General features: G+C 49.8%; 1 protein-coding gene across 4 annotated transcripts; it reads right to left on the bottom strand.

The window, feature by feature from the left end:
* Positions 1-303: 303 nt before the first annotated feature.
* On the bottom strand, positions 304-12,365 carry LOC116440427 (interferon alpha/beta receptor 2-like). Of its 4 annotated transcripts, XM_032101253.1 has the most exons (10): positions 12,242-12,365; positions 9,899-10,222; positions 8,638-8,734; positions 6,113-6,154; positions 5,701-5,827; positions 5,169-5,338; positions 3,708-3,880; positions 3,286-3,448; positions 2,457-2,590; positions 304-1,088 (listed from the first exon to the last, which is right to left on the bottom strand). In XM_032101253.1, exons 3-10 carry the CDS (start codon positions 8,666-8,668, stop codon positions 408-410), a joined length of 1,521 nt encoding a protein of 506 aa, XP_031957144.1. In that variant the 5' UTR covers positions 8,669-8,734; positions 9,899-10,222; positions 12,242-12,365; the 3' UTR covers positions 304-407. The 4 variants fall into 4 exon arrangements, with proteins under 4 accessions (XP_031957144.1, XP_031957142.1, XP_031957141.1 ...); XM_032101251.1 differs by lacking the exons at positions 9,899-10,222; positions 12,242-12,365 and adding an exon at positions 9,644-9,882 and having other exon boundaries at positions 2,457-2,575; XM_032101250.1 differs by lacking the exons at positions 9,899-10,222; positions 12,242-12,365 and adding an exon at positions 9,644-9,881.
* Between the last annotated feature and the right edge of the window lie 4,424 nt (positions 12,366-16,789).

Raw genomic sequence — 16,789 nt, forward strand, 5'->3', positions numbered from 1 at the left:
GAGACCAGACTTCCACTATTCCAGATTGCTCCAAGCCCCATCGAGCCTAGCCTTGGACACTGCCAGGGATCCAGGGGCAGCCCCAGCTGCTCTGGGCACCCTGTGCCAGGGCCTGCCCACCCTCACAGGGAACAATTTCTAATCCAAAACTGCCCTCTGTCAGTTTGAAGCCATTCCCTGTGTCCTGTCCCTCCCTCCCTTATCCAAAGCCCCTCTTCTGGAGCCCCTTTAGGCACTGCAAGGGCCTCTAAGGTCTCTCTGGCTCCTTCTCCAGACAAACAGCACCAGCTCTTTCTGCAGAAGTCCATGGTCACAGGATGTTAATGAAAGGACAAGATCTGTGTGTTTAGTCCAGAAATAAACAACACTGGTTCCTATGTTATAAAGTAACAGCAGTTCTCCCTTCTTCATCTCCTCATGTACCCTGTTACGTGCTCAGTGTCTGAGTCCAAAGAGCCACTGTCCTCAGAAGAAGAGGAGTTTTGCCACTCATGGAAGTCATTAGAACAAGGTGCTTCCTGCACACTTCCCATGTCCTCCAGCAGCTTTGCTTCCAGAGCACGAGCACAGTGCCAGTCATCTGCATCTTCCTGGGACGAGGGAGCAGCTGCAGAGCTGTTCCCATCCGGCTCCAGGGTTCCCAGCAGCACCGTGTGTAAGTTGATGGTGAAGCACTCGCTGTTCCCTTGGGAGCTACCACTGCCCTCAGAGAAAGGGCTCAGTAACTCACTCCTGGTGTCTGTGTCTCCTTCAGGGTCCCCCTCATGCTCCTCAAGCTCTGGCTCAGCAGCTGGGGTGTCCCCGGCCTGGCTGCCGCTGTACTCACAGGTGCTGTTCACTGAGTACTGCACCAGGGTGCCGGGGCTGTCACAGCCCTGGCGGACTCTGCCCCTGCCCAGCCCCGCACGCCTCGCGTAGTCGCGGTCACACAGGGCACTGCTGTCACTGTCACTGCTGTCACTGTCATCACTGGCACTGCCTCTGCACCCCCTGGCCTTGCTTTTAACCTCTCTGGGGATGATCTCCAGAGAGGACAGATTTTCTGACTCAAACACCCAAGGTGAGTAGGCCAACTTCCTGATGCATGCCTGGAAGAGTAAAAGGAATCAAATTAACTCAGCCACATTTGCAGACATGCACAGAAAACCATGACAAAAACCCCAAATAACCTCCAGTCATGAGGCTGTCAAACAAATGATTCCTTCTTGTGCCATAGTTTTGGCTTTTTCTGCAGAGTTCAGGCTATCTAGGATTGTTCCTTCTTCTCCATTCCTGAACATCTCAGGATCCCAGAATGCTTTGGGTGGGAAGAGATCTTAAAAGATCATCCCATTCCAACCCCTGCCATGGCAGGGACACCTCCCACTGTCCCAGGCTGCTCCAAGCCCCAATGTCCAGCCTGGCCTTGGGCACTGCCAGGGATCCAGGGGCAGCCCCAGCTGCTCTGGGCACCCTGTGCCAGGGCCTGCCCACCCTCCCAGGGTGAGGTGAGTCTTGCCAATCTCTCTACACTCTTTGCAGTCACCTATCATGGCTGATCAATTTTCATGTCCTTTAGAAATTATCTTTGGGAGCAACTGTCACCATTTTAACATCCCAAGCCCCATCTTCCCTCTGCACTTCAGAGGATCATTCCATATTTGAAGCATTGATCATGTGGACAATAAAAAAATAAACCTTAGACACTCCTTTGTAAAGTGTTCAGCAACTGCTGGGATGTTAAAGTAATGACACAGCAAAGGACAGAAAGATGTGGCAAAAGTCTTAGAAAAAAGCGATACCAATCTGCTCTGGGTATGTTTGTAGAAAATGGAAAATGTTTATGCTGAAAAACCCTACAGAATTAAATGTAAAAAGTCAGAGACTGTAAAAATTAAAACAAGCAAGCAAAGATAAAGGAGAAAAACAAGAAATCTTGTTATTTTTGCTTGAAATTTGAACTGTCAGTTCAGTCTATGAAAATAAAACATTAGTTGGCTCTGGACTGGCTCCCTCAAGTGCTAAAACACTTGATCACAGAAAGTCCAAGAGAGATTATTTTATTATTATTAAACAGTGGAACAACTTCTCCTCCAGTCTCTCCTCACAGGGCAGGTTCTCCAGCCCTCTCTGCTCATCCCGCAGCCCTGCTCTGGGTCCTCTCCAGCCTGTCCACACCTTTCGTGCCCTGTGGAGACCAGAACTGGGTGGAATATTCCTGGATATTCCCCCTGACCAGGGTAGGATGATCCTCTCCATTAGTAGCTTGTCACAGAAGTAGCAAGAAATGCTTTTGACTATTTGTTCTGAAGATCACACGAAACAGCAGCCTAGAAATCATCTTTGACTGAGGTAAACTGCAATGCAAACATTCTGTGCTCTTATGTAACTTGTACCTAAAGCACAGGATTGGAAATCCCAGTTGTTAAACTTCCTCCTGCCAACCAGAAAGGGCAGATCTGAGAACTGTTACATACCAAGGTCGGAGGTAAGGAAACCTTCAGGAGAGTAAAACCTGCTGCATGTGCACACATCAGGACTGCAGCAATCATCAGGGCAAAGCAGACAGCACCAGCCACTGCACCTTCACGATACCCTGGAGTGAAAACATCTAATAAAAAGACATGGATGAAGTGTCCCATGACCACATTTCAGATCTCACAGTCACAACAGCTATTAGGAATCAGCAATAATTTTAGTTAGAAGGGATCTGTGAAAGCCAAAGTCAAAACAAGACCAGAACTCAAATTAGATTCAGGAATTAAAAAAGAAATTACTCCATCTTTATGCAGTGGAGATCTGTATGGCTCAGGGGGCTGCCAAGAGATTAGTTTCCCCAAAGTTGATGGGGTTTTATATTTCACTCCCAAATATCAAATACTTCTCTTTTGGAATGTTTCTCTCTGACACTGAGGCTCTGATCTCTGCTCCCGGGGACAGGGACAGCAGCCAGGGAGCAGCTGGAGCTGGGCCAGGGCAGGGTTAGGTTGAATTTTAGGGAAAGGTTCTTCCCCCAGAGGGTGCTGGGCACTGCCCAGGCTCCCCAGGGAATGGGCACGGCCCCGAGGCTGCCAGAGCTCCAGGAGCGTTTGGACAGCGCTGCCAGGGATGCCCAGGGTGGGGTTGTTGGGGGGTCTGGCCAGGGCCAGGAGCTGGAACAATGATCCTTGGGGGTCCTTCCCACTCAGGATATTCCATGATTCTGTGATCACCTATTGTTTTTTAGGATTGAACTGTAAATGTTCCTACACCAAAAGAAAACACTGCACACTCAGACCAACCCCTCGTGCCCCACAGCTCCGTTACCTTGTCGAGCTGCCAAGTCTGTACTGACACATTTCCAGGAGGAGGGAATGGAATGTCTGTTCAGGGATGCACGGACCTCCACAGACACACAGTAATTCCTACTAGGGTACAAGTCTCCAATGACAGTACTAAACACTTCTTTAGTGGTTTTCTGCCGTGGCCTCTGCCATGAAAAACAAGGTTTTGAAGTCAGTTACTGGCTAAAAAGAGATCCCTGCTCACTCTTCCAGACCTGCTCCCCTGCAGTGAAAGGAAGCTCAGATTCTGTTGGCCATTGTCTCTCTTTTCTTCTAAGGAATCTAGTTGTATGTTTTCTTTTGCTTCTATTCACGTTTCTTTTTGGTAACTTGTTAACCATCAGAGCTATTTTATGTCCTCTGTGTTCCTCCCCTAAAGCACAACTAAACCCCAAATTTCCCTACCTTATGCTCTCCATCCAGTGACTTCAGTGTGATATTATAATCCAGCTCTTCATAGATGTCAATTAAAGACAGCAGCTTTCCCTTCTCTCTGAGGTGAGAGGTCGGCAGCTTTATGGTGACATTGATGCAGTTTGGACAAGAAGTGATGTTCACTTCTGGTGGTCCCAGAATTGCTGTTGGAAAACAAGAAAGAGGGAAAAATGATGGAAAAAATACACACTTTATCCAGGAGCAATTCTATTTCTGTGACTGATACAGAGCTGTCTCACCACACCCCAGAGGGGCCACTGCTGTAAACCCACAAGGCCTTGCAACATTTAAGTTCTGCAGCCAAATCATCATTTCCCACATGGCCGGATTTTAAAGGAAAAGGAGTGAAGGGAAGAAGCAGAAAGGGGACAGAGGCTTTGCTTCAGCTTCAGAGATGTGAACTTTGGATCTACCTGAAATTAAAGCTGAGGTTTAAGCACAGAATAAAATCCCTGAAGGGTTGGGTTGGGAGGGACCTTGAAGCCCATCCAGTGCCACCCCTGCCATGGCAGGGACACCTCCCACTGTCCCAGGCTGCTCCAAGCCCCAATGTCCAACCTGGCCTTGGGCACTGCCAGGGATCCAGGGGCAGCCCCAGCTGCTCTGGGCACCCTGTGCCAGGGCCTGCCCACCCTCCCAGGGAACAATTCCTGCCCAATCTCCCATCCAGCCCTGCCCTCCTTCAGCTTCAGGCCATTCCCTTTGTCCTGTCCTTCTTTTTATTAAACCAGCTGCTGAGGGACTGCAGGGCTCCTCCTCAGGGATGTTCTCCAGTCCTTCAGTTATCCTCATGCCCATTCTCCCCGCCCCCTCCAGTGTTCCCTCATTTCTGACACTGGATGTGGACACAGCAGCTGCCTCTGCTGAATTCAGAGGGAACACAACCAGTTTATCCTCCACAGTCCTCCAGTTGTTCCTCCATTTCTGCCTCTGTTAGCCCAAAACAGAATTTTGAGCAGAGCCAAGGGTGAAGCCACCTCTGGCACTAAAGACAAGTATCTTCAGCAGGGAAAAGGGCAGATTGATGGACAAACAAACCTCTTCCCTACACCTGGTGCAGACCTGGCATTTTTAAACTCAACATTCACTACTGGAACACACAAAACCAATGCTGTTTTTTAAGTTAGGTATCTTACACAGTTCAGAGATTTTTACTTTGTGTTTATCAATGCACAGCTGTATTTCCTTTATATCTATAATGTATATATATGTATTTATTTCAAAACCAGAGCCTCACTCCTTTATCAGAACTACTCATCTTAGAAACTTATCTATATATTTAAAGCTTTGTATCAGACATATGGAACACTACATACAAATGGCCACCAATCCAGTCAGTTCGGGGTCTTACAGCAAAGGTAGCAGAACATAATTCAGGCATCAGCTGTTAATAAAAACTACATAAAGAAGAAATGCAGAGAGAGAACTTACTCTGAGCTGATGGCACAAAATGCAGTACAGAAGAATTGAGCACCTGAGTTCCTCTAATGCTCTGAACTTGTGCATAATACACAGAGGACCTCTCCTTGAACTCCTCTGTCAGCTCACAGGAGAGCTGGGAAATACCTGAACACTGCTTAGCACTCAGCCAGTTCAAGCTCCTGCAGAAAAGAGCAAAATAGTCTCAATTGTCTGATATGAGAAACCATGGGAGCGTGAGAAGAGCATTTCTCAGGAAAAAAAAAAAAAAACAGAAAAACCAAGAAAAAAAACCAAAAAAAACCAGAAAAAACCTCAGCCGTAGTATTTTCCAAGAATTCCAGGATCCCTGAGGCTGGAAAAGCCCTCCCAGCCCAGCCAGGCCCAGCTGTGCCCCATGCCCACCTTGTCCCCAGCCCAGAGCACTGAGTGCCACCTCCAGCCCTTCCTGGGACACCTCCAGGGATGGGCACTCCAAACCTCCCTCCTCTTTGGGTCAATAAACATTAGAAGTAAAATTTGTGCCTTATTTTGTGTGACTTGCCTGTGGTCTTTGTACAGCACATTGTAGGATGCTGGCACAGCTGGGTCATGTTCTGCCTGCCAGGACAAAATGTGCCGGAAATTGTGGGAATCCATCTGGAGGTTGTAAGGAAGCCCTTCCTTTCTTTCTAGAAAGGAAAAAATAACACAAAAAACCCAACAAACAACCCTGAGCTTTGCAACAATTCTAATAAATAAACCCATTTAGAGCAGCTCAGGATTTGCCCCCAAAAGGCAGCCACAGGGGAGAGCTCATTACAACAGACACAGCAATGCAAAGCACTGTGCATATGGATTACATTTCTGCAAGCTCTGTCTCCAAAAAGCATGAAGTTTCAAACTGATGCTTGGTGAGGATGTGCAAGCTATGAAATGTGTTAGGAAAAGCATTTTAAAGATGATAAAACTCTTACCAGGCTGGCTGCAAACAGCTGTAGACAGAAAGATGAGGTACACTGGAAATTGAAACTCTGTATTAATGCATTGGCGTATCCACAGGATCTGATTTTTACTGCAAATACTCATTTGCAACAACTAGGTTCATACTCCGCATTCCCTGGTGGAACTGTTACTTTCTTTCACATCTTCCTATGACTTTCCTACACTTCCCTCCTTTCTCCAGAGCCTGGGAGAAATGCCCATGAACCTGGGGCTCAGAGGAGCTGGTTCTTGGATGCCTACGCTGCTCCCTCCACGTGAGGTTCAAGACTCAGTATCAGCAAAAACATCCAAGATATTCTCATCAAATCATGTCTTAAGAGGACTCTGACTGTATTTCAAACACCTCTTCAAGCCATCACAAGAATTTTAGGACTGATCTGGGAAAACATTCCATTATTGCTTGTCTCATCCTCATAGAGCCCAGAACAGTTTGGGTTGGAAAGGACCTTAAACATCATCCAATTCCCCCGCTGCCATGGGCAGGGACACCTTCCACTGTCCCAGGCTGCTCCAACCTGACCTGGGACACTTCCAAGGATCCAGGGGCAGCCACAGTTTCCCTGGACAATGCTGCCATTCCAGAGGTTCCTACATCTTCCTGTAAAACCCCCCCAGGAGACTGTGATCCATCCCGGGTCTCGCTGCATCCAGGATTCTTCTCCTTGACCAACCCAGCTTTTCGTCATTCCCATCTTTTCAACACAGTGCTTCAAAACCCTTGAAATTGTTGTTCTGACTCCTCTAATTTTTTTTCTCAGGACCCTTCAGCCTCCCTTCTGCTTTGAGTGCAACAAGGAGGAACTTCCTGTTCTTATTTGAAGGCATTTTGTGGTCATTCCTCTGACTCAGGAGATGCCGACTCCTACACTCAGTTGGCCAAAGCAGTCATTACTTTAATTTCAAACACATTTCTTTTCAGTTTCACACGAATTCCATGGGAAAATCTGGAAAGTTCCTTCCTTATCTTCCTTAAAACTCTCTTTTGTCTTGATGTGATGTGTCAACAAGATGTGCCACAGTCAGCATGACTGTGAAAAAAGAGATGAGACATCCGGGCCACGAATTAGATTTAAACAATCTCTATGGAGATCCACAAAGAATGGGTTTAATGGCAGTTAAATGTAGAAAAATGGATTTCTTACCAGGTAAGAAATCCCCCGTTTGGAAAAAAACATCCAGTGGGGAAAAATAAAGCAATATTTTAACAGTTATTATCATTATTATCTGAACACACACTCAGATTTGTAATAATTTGTGTCTGCTGAATTGCTGGCGTATTCCTGTTAACATTATTTGATTTTTCAATGCCTCTTCTCTACCCAAACCAAATTCCCTTCATGTCGAGTTCAAACTGCCTCTGAACTTTGTTTCAACAAACAAGTTTAACAAAAGAAGCTGAACAGTTGCGAAACTGTTTGTGTTACACTCTTACAAAAGAGACACAGCCAAGAACAAATATCTTAGAAAAAATAACTGGGAAAATTCACCATGGGGAAATAAAGATGGTCTGGAAACCGGATGGGGACTCTTCGTTACCATCTTGGTCCACTTGCAGTTTCTATCATGCCTGGCAGTGCCCAAGGCCAGGCTGGACATTGGGGCTTGGAGCAGCCTGGGACAGTGGGAGGTGTCCCTGCCATGGCAGGGCTGGCACTGGGTGGGCTTTGAGGTCCCTCCCAACCCAACCCAGTCTGGGATTCTGGGATGATGATCTTATCCTTTTTACAAAATTAAAGGATCCTAATAGACCCCTTTGTCACAACAGCTACAACTCAGCCAAACTTTTTGTTTCACCTACTAATCCTGAAACTGAGGAGTGCTGGAAAAAAATCAGAGTAGGGAATGAAAACCCTCACATGTAACTGAGAGTTCCTGGCCATGCAAGGAGGCAGATCATGGAATGGAACAGCCTGGATCAGAAGGGACCTCAAAGCCCATCCAGTGCCACCCCTGCCATGGCAGGGACACCTCCCACTGTCCCAGGCTGCTCCAAGCCCCAGTGTCCAGCCTGGCCTTGGGCACTGCCAGGGATCCAGGGGCAGCCCCAGCTGCTCTGGGCACCCTGTGCCAGGGCCTGCCCACCCTCCCAGGGAACAATTCCTGCCCAATCTCCCATCCAGCCCTGCCCTCTGGCACTGGGAAGCCATTCCCTGGCTCCTGGCCCTCCATGCCTTGGCCCCAGTCCCTCTGCAGCTCTCCTGGAGCCCCTTTAGGCCCTGCAAGGGGCTCTGAGCTCTCCCTGGAGCCTCCTCTGCTCTAGACTGGGCACTCCCAGTGCTCTCCACAGCAGAGTGGCTCCGCTCCACCCTCTGATCATGGTTTATGCACAGAACAGAGGATGTAGAGATAAGACAAGGGATCTTTATTTTGGGAATTATTCCAGGGAGAGTTCTACAACACCACGAAGGTCTCGTACTTTGGTATCTCAGCAGAATTATCAGTTAATGAATGAGCTCCCTGCACTGCTGCTCTCTAACCGAGAGGTTCAGGTACTTACCGAGCGGAGAGAGCAGCATTGGCACAGCCATCAGGGCTCCCGTGGAGATTAACAAATAAACCCCTCTGCTTGCAGAAGAAACATTTTGCTTCTGCACCTACAAATACATGCAAAACAAGCACATTTTACTGAATTCTCCTAGTAAATTAGCTTAGTAAATCACTTGGACTTAACCCAAGGTTTCTGTACAGACTTATTGTATCCTCTCCAGTGTCTGAGGGAGGGCAGTGGTACTGAAAGAGTTACTGCTAGGGTGGGGCACTGATCCTCATTGTTTTATCGAAGTTTTAGTCCATTTTGTGGCAACAGCACTCTCCTTTTTTCACATGGAAACAGCTCTCACCATTTCAAATAAATCAGAAACCACTGTATGATTATTTCCATTAACTTTGCATTAAGACAGCATCTGAAAATTCAGTGCCACTCATTCCAACTTCACTAATACAGTGAAAACAAACATTGCTTGGTTTATTTGAAATAAACTCATCACTGTTGTAAGAAATGTTTCCAGAAAGAGAAAATATCAACAGGGAGCTTAGAAAAAAATTAATTATAAAGAAGTCATGAAGTTTATGTTACAACTTTTTAGTGCATAAGATCTATTAAAATACTCCCTCTCTTTTTTTACTCCTCTTATTTTTTACTCTATTTAACATCCCCAAAATATTAATATCTGCAGGACCTGGTTTTGAATTAGCTGGGCAAGGGTACAGCTATTTCTAAAGAACCTTCCCCTCAGGTTTAATAAAAATGAACTGCTTTTTAATTTAACATTATTTGCAAATACAACTGGAATTATTTTCTCTGCAAAAGAGCCAGTTTAAAATCATGCCAGAGCACACGATGGTCAAGCTTAACCCAGTATATTCATATATTACCACAGGATAGAATTCATCTGTTAAAACCAGGTGCACTAAAAAACCCTTATCTGAGATGTCAATCTCCCTGTGCTCAGAGTTCTGGCAGGACTGCAGGAAGTCACTGGATAAATGTCAGGAATGTGCACCTGTGCAAGTGGTAATTCCACAGCCAAAGGGAACATTCTCTTCCCCTCATTTTATTTACTCATTCAAGCAGAAGTCGTTCCAAAGAGCAGCTGCACCTGCAGGATGGAACTTTCCAGGTTGTTCAAAATCTTCCCTTCAGGAGAAAGCCTTGGGGATGCTGAATTCACTTGGCAAATGACTTCCTTTCCGTGTTAATCTCTGCAATTAATCCCAGGCCCTGCTCAAAGCACTCCATACCCAGAGGGACTGTGTACCTTGGATCCTTGCTGTCCATGCTGTCAAGAGCAACAACAATCCCACTCTGGGAATTACGAGCGGCTCCCGTGTGGCTCTGGATGCTGAACAACAGAGTCTCTTACATGATGCATATTCAAAGCCAGGTTATCTGTTTGGCACCTTAAAATGTTTGAGAAAATGTGATAAAATGTGTTCATGTCAGGGTTTCCACAACTGTCTAAAGCTGGATGTCCTCTGCAGATCCATCAGTGCCAGGGAGATTGCAGGGGAAATTCCAGGAGAAAACCATTTCTGTCAGAACTCTGATGAGCCTTCGTTACTCTTCAGAGCTGCAGCGATCCCTGCAGAGAAGCCATGGAAACACCAGTGAGTGCAGCCCCACTGACCCCAGGCTGTGCTCACAGGAGATCCCTTGGGAGCTGCCTGGGGCCCCCAGCACTCCCAAACTGCAGAGTCACACTGCCACAGCATCCACAGCTGGAATTCATGGGATTGCACACTGGGTTGAGCTGGAAGGACCACAAAGCCCATCCAGTGCCAGCCCTGCCATGGCAGGGACACCTCCCACTGTCCCAGGCTGCTCCCAGCCCCAATGTCCAGCCTGGCCTTGGGCACTGCCAGGGATCCAGGGGCAGCCCCAGCTGCTCTGGGCACCCTGTGCCAGGGCCTGCCCACCCTCCCAGGGAACAATTCCTGCCCAATCTCCCATCCAGCCCTGCCCTCTGGCACTGGGAAGCCATTCCCTGGCTCCTGGCCCTCCATGCCTTGGCCCCAGTCCCTCTCCAGCTCTCCTGGAGCCCCTTTAGGCCCTGGAAAGGGCTCTGAGCTCTCCCTGGAGCCCTCTCTTCTCCAGGTGAGCACCCCCAGCTCTCTCAGCCTGGCTCCAGAGCAGAGGGGCTCCAGCCCTGGGATCAATTGGGTGACTCTCAGGTTCAGGCTGGATGGGGTTATATTTGCTTCCAGTCAGAAAAAAGGGAAAAAAAAAAAGCAGCTTTGAGGTTTTGAAAGTCAGTGGCTTGTATTTCTGAAAAGCTCTACCTCAGTTCACAGAAAACAGCCCCAATTCTCTGAAACAAGCAGATGGTCTATTTATTTACAGACACCAGCTTACAGGAATACTGAGAGAGGCAGAGACTGACTGACAGCAGGGAAGTCTGCAGAGGAACATGCTAACTCTGCACAGGTCAATCGTAGCACAGTCAGGGTTGGAAGGACCCTCTGGAGATCACCCAGTCCAAGCCCTGCCCAGGCAGGGTCCCCAGCAGCGTGTCCAGGGGGGTTGGGATGTCTCCAGAGAGGGAGACTCCAGGCCCTCCCTGGGCAGCTGTTCCAGGGCTCTGCCCCTCCATGGGAGGAAGTTCTTCCTCAGGCTGGGCTGGAATTGTTGTGGTTTAGTTCCTGGCCATTGCTCCTCATCCTGCCACTGGCACCAGTGAACAGTCTGACACAATCCCCTTTAGCACTGAATCCACCCGGGGATCCACACTATGGCTGTAGCATTATTCCCTTGACTGCTGCAAGACTTTGGATATGGAAATCACTTATCCTCAATAACTCAAGGCCATTACCAGCAGCCCATTTTCCATGGGCTGTCACAGCGTTGGGGAGGACACAGACTCAAGCTGGGCCAGGGGAGGCTCAGGGTGGACAGCAGCAGGAATTTCCCCATGGAAAGGGAGCTCAGGCCTTGGCAGGGGCTGCCCAGGGAGGTCTGGAGTGCCCATCCCTGGAGGTGTCCCAGGAAGGGCTGGAGGTGGCACTCAGTGCTCTGGGCTGGGGACAAGGTGGGCATGGGGCACAGCTGGGCCTGGCTGGGCTGGGAGGGCTTTTCCAGCCTCAGGGATCCTGGGATATGCCCGTGGAGGAGGCAGTGTGGGACACACGGAGACCCTCGGGGATGCTCCAGCCTGGGCGGGGACACAGCAAATCACGCCTGAGACAAGAAGCGCTGTGAGAGCCCGCGGCAGCCTGTTTTCCTCACAAATATCAGGCCTTGATGAAACTCCCACGTCAAACCCCTCCCCAGGCACCTCCCAGGCTATCGCCGGGGTCAATTCAGCGAGCGGGGACGCTGCCAAAGGCGCACCCGGCGGGTTTTGGGGCTCCGTGCGCGATTTAGGGGGCGCTACACGGCCCCGGGCCCCACACGGCGCCAGCAAAGCGCTTCCGGGAGCCGCGGACCCTTCCAGGAATCCCCGGGAGCGAGCGCAGCCGGGCAGCGGCCCAGACCCCTCCTCCCGCCCGGCCGAGGACCCCTCCCCGCTCCGCCTCAGGGAACCACTCCATTGTCACCGCAGGGCCGCACCGAGGGGCAGCGGGGGGGACACGACACCGCACACACCACCACCTTCCAGCCGTACCTCGCGGCGGGGAACCCCCAGGGGCCCAGCTCCGGCTCCTCACGGCTCCTCACCAACGCCCACGGACCCGCACGGAGCCTCAGCAGGTCCATCCCCGCCGGCGCCGGGGGAGAAATGACGACGGCGCGAGGGTGGCCACGCCCCCCGCACAGAGACCACGCCCCCACACAGCCAGAAACGCCCCTACCCCGCCCGGCCCCGCCCAGAGGCCCCGCCCCCTCCGCCCGGCCCCGCCCCTTCCCGCCAGGCCCCGCCCCCCCGCCGCCATGGTGCGGGGCCGGGCGGGGATTCCCGGGCCGTTCCCTCCGCGCACTCGCGGAAAGGCGTCTTCTGTTTTTATTTCATTTTCTGTCACCCTTCCGGGCCCCTCCGTCCCCGGCTCTGCGGTGTTCGCTGTGCCTGAAGTAACGCGAGGAAGCTGCGGGAGCGGTGGCTGGCCCCCTGCCTCGTTTGTAGAGTCAGAGTCGCAGAAGGTTTGGGCTGGAGGGACCTTAAAGCCCATCCAGTGCCAGCCCTGCCATGGCAGGGACACCTTCCACTGTCCCAGGCTGCTCCGAGCCCCAGTGTCCAGCCTGGCCTTGGGCACTGCCAGGGATCCAGGGGCAGCCACAGTTCCCGCCGTGCCATGGGAAGGGCCCTGGGGTGCTGGTCCATGGCCAGCTGGATCTGAGTCAGCAGTGCCCTGGAGCCAGGAGGGCCATCCCTGTCCTGGGGAACACCAGGGCCGGCATCACCAGCCTGGCTAGGGAGGGGATTGTCCCACTCTGCTCTGGGCTGGGGCAGCCTCACCTCCAGTGCTGGGGACAGCTCTGGGTGTCTCCGTGTAAGAAAGATCCAAGAGAGTGTCCGAAGGAGGGACAGGAGGATGGGGAAGAATCTGCAGGGGCCGCCCGAGGTCACCTGGTCAGCTCAGCCTGGAGGAGCCTGAGGGCAGAGCTCCCCGGGGCTGCAGCTCCTCCCGAGGGGCAGCGCAGGGACAGCTCCGATCTCTGCTCCTGGGCCAGGGACAGCAGCCAGGGAGCGGCTGGAGCTGGGCCAGGGCAGGCTCAGGCTGGAGAGCAGGGAAAGGTTCTTCCCCCAGAGGCTGCTGGGCACTGCCCAGGCTCCCCAGGGAATGGGCACGGCCCCGAGGCTGCCAGAGCTCCAGGAGCGTTTGGACAGCGCTGCCAGGGATGCCCAGGGTGGGGTTGGTGGGGTGTCCGTGCAGGGCCAGGGGTGGGACTGGGTGATCCCTGTGGGTCTCTTCCAGCTCAGGATATTTTGTGATTTTTTGTTCGCTGGGCACCCTGTGCCAGGGCCTGCCCACCCTCCCAGGGAACAATTCCTGCCCAATCTCCCATCCAGCCCTGCCCTCTGGCACTGGGAAGCCATTCCCTGGCTCCTGGCCCTCCAGCCCTTGTCCCCAGTCCCTCTCCAGCTCTCCTGGAGCCCCTTTAGGAATCATTCCCTGCCCAAACCATTCCATGCCTCCATGAGCGTGTGCATACACAGATGTTGGAGTGAAGGCTCCTCCAGACTCAGGCCCAGAGGGAAGCCAAAGCACAGGGGTTGAATTAAAACCTTTGGACAAGCTGAGATACATGAAGCCACACCAAAGCGAAATAGAAATACAGATTTTTAACTTTTAGTAGAAATATATGCTAACTGCCTTATACATTAAAAAGCTGCAGCAGAGACCTTAAACACAGTTCTTGCTGCAGCAATGTTACCTTTTCACAGAATTCCTTACTTAAGACAAAATCCAGATAGAATTACACTGTGCACGTTTTTTAGATGGAGTGTTCACATAAACAATAAGAGCTGATAGAAACTGTACACGCAAATCTGTGTAATACCTATGTAACACTTGTGTAAGGCTTACGACTGTTAGAATTGGACCAGGATAGGTTAAGGAAAACTAGAATCGTGTGTTAATCTTATTGGGCAGTTAACAAATATAATCCACACTTCTGTAAGAAAAAAATACATAGAAGAAACTGGAATTAGAAGAAGCAGCTGTTTTGCCTGCTGTTGCTGCTGCTGCTTGGCTTCATCATGTAACCCCCTTTGAACCCTGCCTTCAAGACAGCTGTGAGACTGTGAAATAAAGAACGTAGCAGGACAGCAGCCTGCTCTGCTCTCTTACCCTGGCCCGAGAAGGAAGGGTAACCCATCAAAGCTCAGCACACAGACCCCCACGTTGTGCTGTCCCTGGTGGGTCTCTCTCTCTCTCTCTCTCAGGGATGTTCCATGTGGAAGCTGCCCAGACTGAGGCTGGATGAAGAGCAGCTCGTCCCTTGAGAAACGAGGTGTTTGAGGAGGCAGCTGAAATGCTGAATTTCCTGTTCACTGCAGCCTCTGCCCTTTGTTTCTCTGCTGCTCTTGTTGCAATGATGCCATGAAGATTTTTGCCTTTTCTTTTATACCTTTTCACAACTTCTGTATTCTTAGTGCTTTTTGCCTACATTCTTGGCCTTGTTTGTCAAGCTGAGAGACTCGACATTTTAGAAGCTTCGTAGTTAGGGGTCAGTGTGCCCCAGACCCCAAGGTCCTCTCCAGAACACATTCTGTAAACCAAGATAGAACCATCCAGGGGAAGGTACCTTGGGGAGGGGGGCTCACTTGAGCCTCTCATTGGGGAATCTTTGATAGATCTGCTAATTAATGAAACCTATAATGTTATACCCAATGTTGGGGACACAGACACACACACTTACACACACTCGGCGGGGTGCATCTCGATGCATATGACCTGGGTGTGTACACCTAAGGATCCTTAAAAATAAATACCAAGGTAAAATCCCTTTTTCCCTTCTAACCGTGTATGACTCTTGATTTTAAGACCAGGAAAAGGCATCAGCAAAATGAAGTTACAGAAAGCAATCTGGAGAGCTGACTGCGATTCCCCTGGTACAGCGAATCAAAATTGATTTAAAACCAAAGAATCATTTAATTGATTTGGTTGTGAGGGACCTTAAAGCTCATCTCATTCCACCCCCTGCCATGAGCAGGGAACCTCCCGCCAGCCCAGGCTGCTCACTTTGCTCTGTTCTGGGCAGAGAGGGTTTGCTCTTTCTTTAGGGCAATGGCAGAAGCATTTCCTTTTGTGGTTTAGTATTTTATGCCTGAATTTGGGGCAGAAATCTGATTTCTGCTGAGAACATCTTCTCGCACAGCCTGAAACATCTTGTTTTCTCCTGTTCATGTACCACATTGCCCTTTTGACTGTGTTATTGTCACTGGGGATTTCACCTGCAGAACAATTGCCACAGTAGCTGGTAAAAGTGGCCCTTTGCAAAGAAAGGGAGAATAAAAACGTATGTATCTCTCTTTTTGCTGTCTTGATTTGTTCTCTGTGGGCTCTTCTGAAACTTCAGTGCATCCAAAACTAGGAGAGACTGCTCCTTCCCTCTTTTTTTTTTTTTTTGTTTCTGTTCAGTCCCATAATTTTTTTGGTATGTTCATGTGTTGCAATCTCAGATCAGAAAGAAATCAAAAATGTACAAGATTTTGAGAAGTAATTTTTTAAGTTTTCCCGATTAAAAAAATGGAATGTGTCTTTTTTTGGCCTGAAGGTGATGCTGTTTCCCTAGGAAAAAACACTGGAAAAGCCACTGGGAAGCCTGGTAAGAAATACTTGTGTTAAAATTCAATATAAACCTATTTATGCTCTTTGTGTTGGCAAGTTTTCATCAACCCTTTGGAAGACAGAGTTCTGTCTGAGCAGAACTCAGTTTATTAAACCTTTCGTTGTGTCATGGATCAGCACACTCAAAATAAAAGCCAGTAACTCGTTTTTAAAAGTTGTTGCTATTATTCAAGCGCATCCTTCCTGTGTGTTCTGGTGCTGGCCCTGTGCTCTGCCTTGCTGACAGCTTTGTGCTGGGAGAGTTGTGGTTTCTGTCCCCACAAAGCTGCTTTTGCTTGTTTGTTTTGAGGGAAATCGTTGTGCAAGGCCAGAGCCAGAGCAGCTTTCCGGTGTTTCTTCAGTAAATGACTCATTCCTGTCACTTTTTGCCACTTCTGGGGTTTGTCTCAAAACCCAGGCAAATTTCTGGTGCCTTTGTTGGCTTAGAAACCTGGCGAGACTTCTTTTTGCTGAGGACACTCTTCTTTCTGGCAAGGTTGTTTAAAATCCCATTCCAGGCTCAGATCCTTCCCTGGGAGGGTGGGCAGGCCCTGGCACAGGGTGCCCAGAGCAGCTGGGGCTGCCCCTGGATCCCTGGCAGTGCCCAAGGCCAGGCTGGACATTGGGGCTTGGAGCAGCCTGGGACAGTGGGAGGTGTCCCTGCCATGGCAGGGGTGGAATTAAATGATCACTGAGGTCCCTCCAACCCAAACCATTCTACATTTCTGTGATTCTACGACTGTTTAAGCCAAATTCTGTGTGAATTTGTGGCACCTCAGTGAGGCCAAGGAACCTCGCAGGGTCTGCAGCCAGAGGGCAGAATCTCTGGTGATTTATATTCATTAAAAACCAGCACCGAGCTAAAAGACCATCAAATGCTTTCTGGGGCTGCTAAAATCTCAGAATTGGTTTGGGTTTTTTCTCAGATTTCTCAGCTTTAG

Source organism: Corvus moneduloides, chromosome 2 (genome assembly GCF_009650955.1).
Source record: "Corvus moneduloides isolate bCorMon1 chromosome 2, bCorMon1.pri, whole genome shotgun sequence".
NCBI lineage: Eukaryota > Metazoa > Chordata > Aves > Passeriformes > Corvidae > Corvus > Corvus moneduloides.

Coding starts and splice junctions, on each gene's coding strand:
- LOC116440427 (XM_032101250.1), bottom strand. CDS start 9,679: ATGTTCCCTTTGGCTGTGGAATTACCACTTGCACAG. Junction 6,155..8,637: donor AATGCTGCTCTCTCCGCTCG/GTAAGTACCTGA, acceptor TTCAATTTCCAG/TGTACCTCATCTTTCTGTCT. Junction 1,089..2,456: donor TTTCCTTACCTCCGACCTTG/GTATGTAACAGT, acceptor TTACTCTTCCAG/GCATGCATCAGGAAGTTGGC.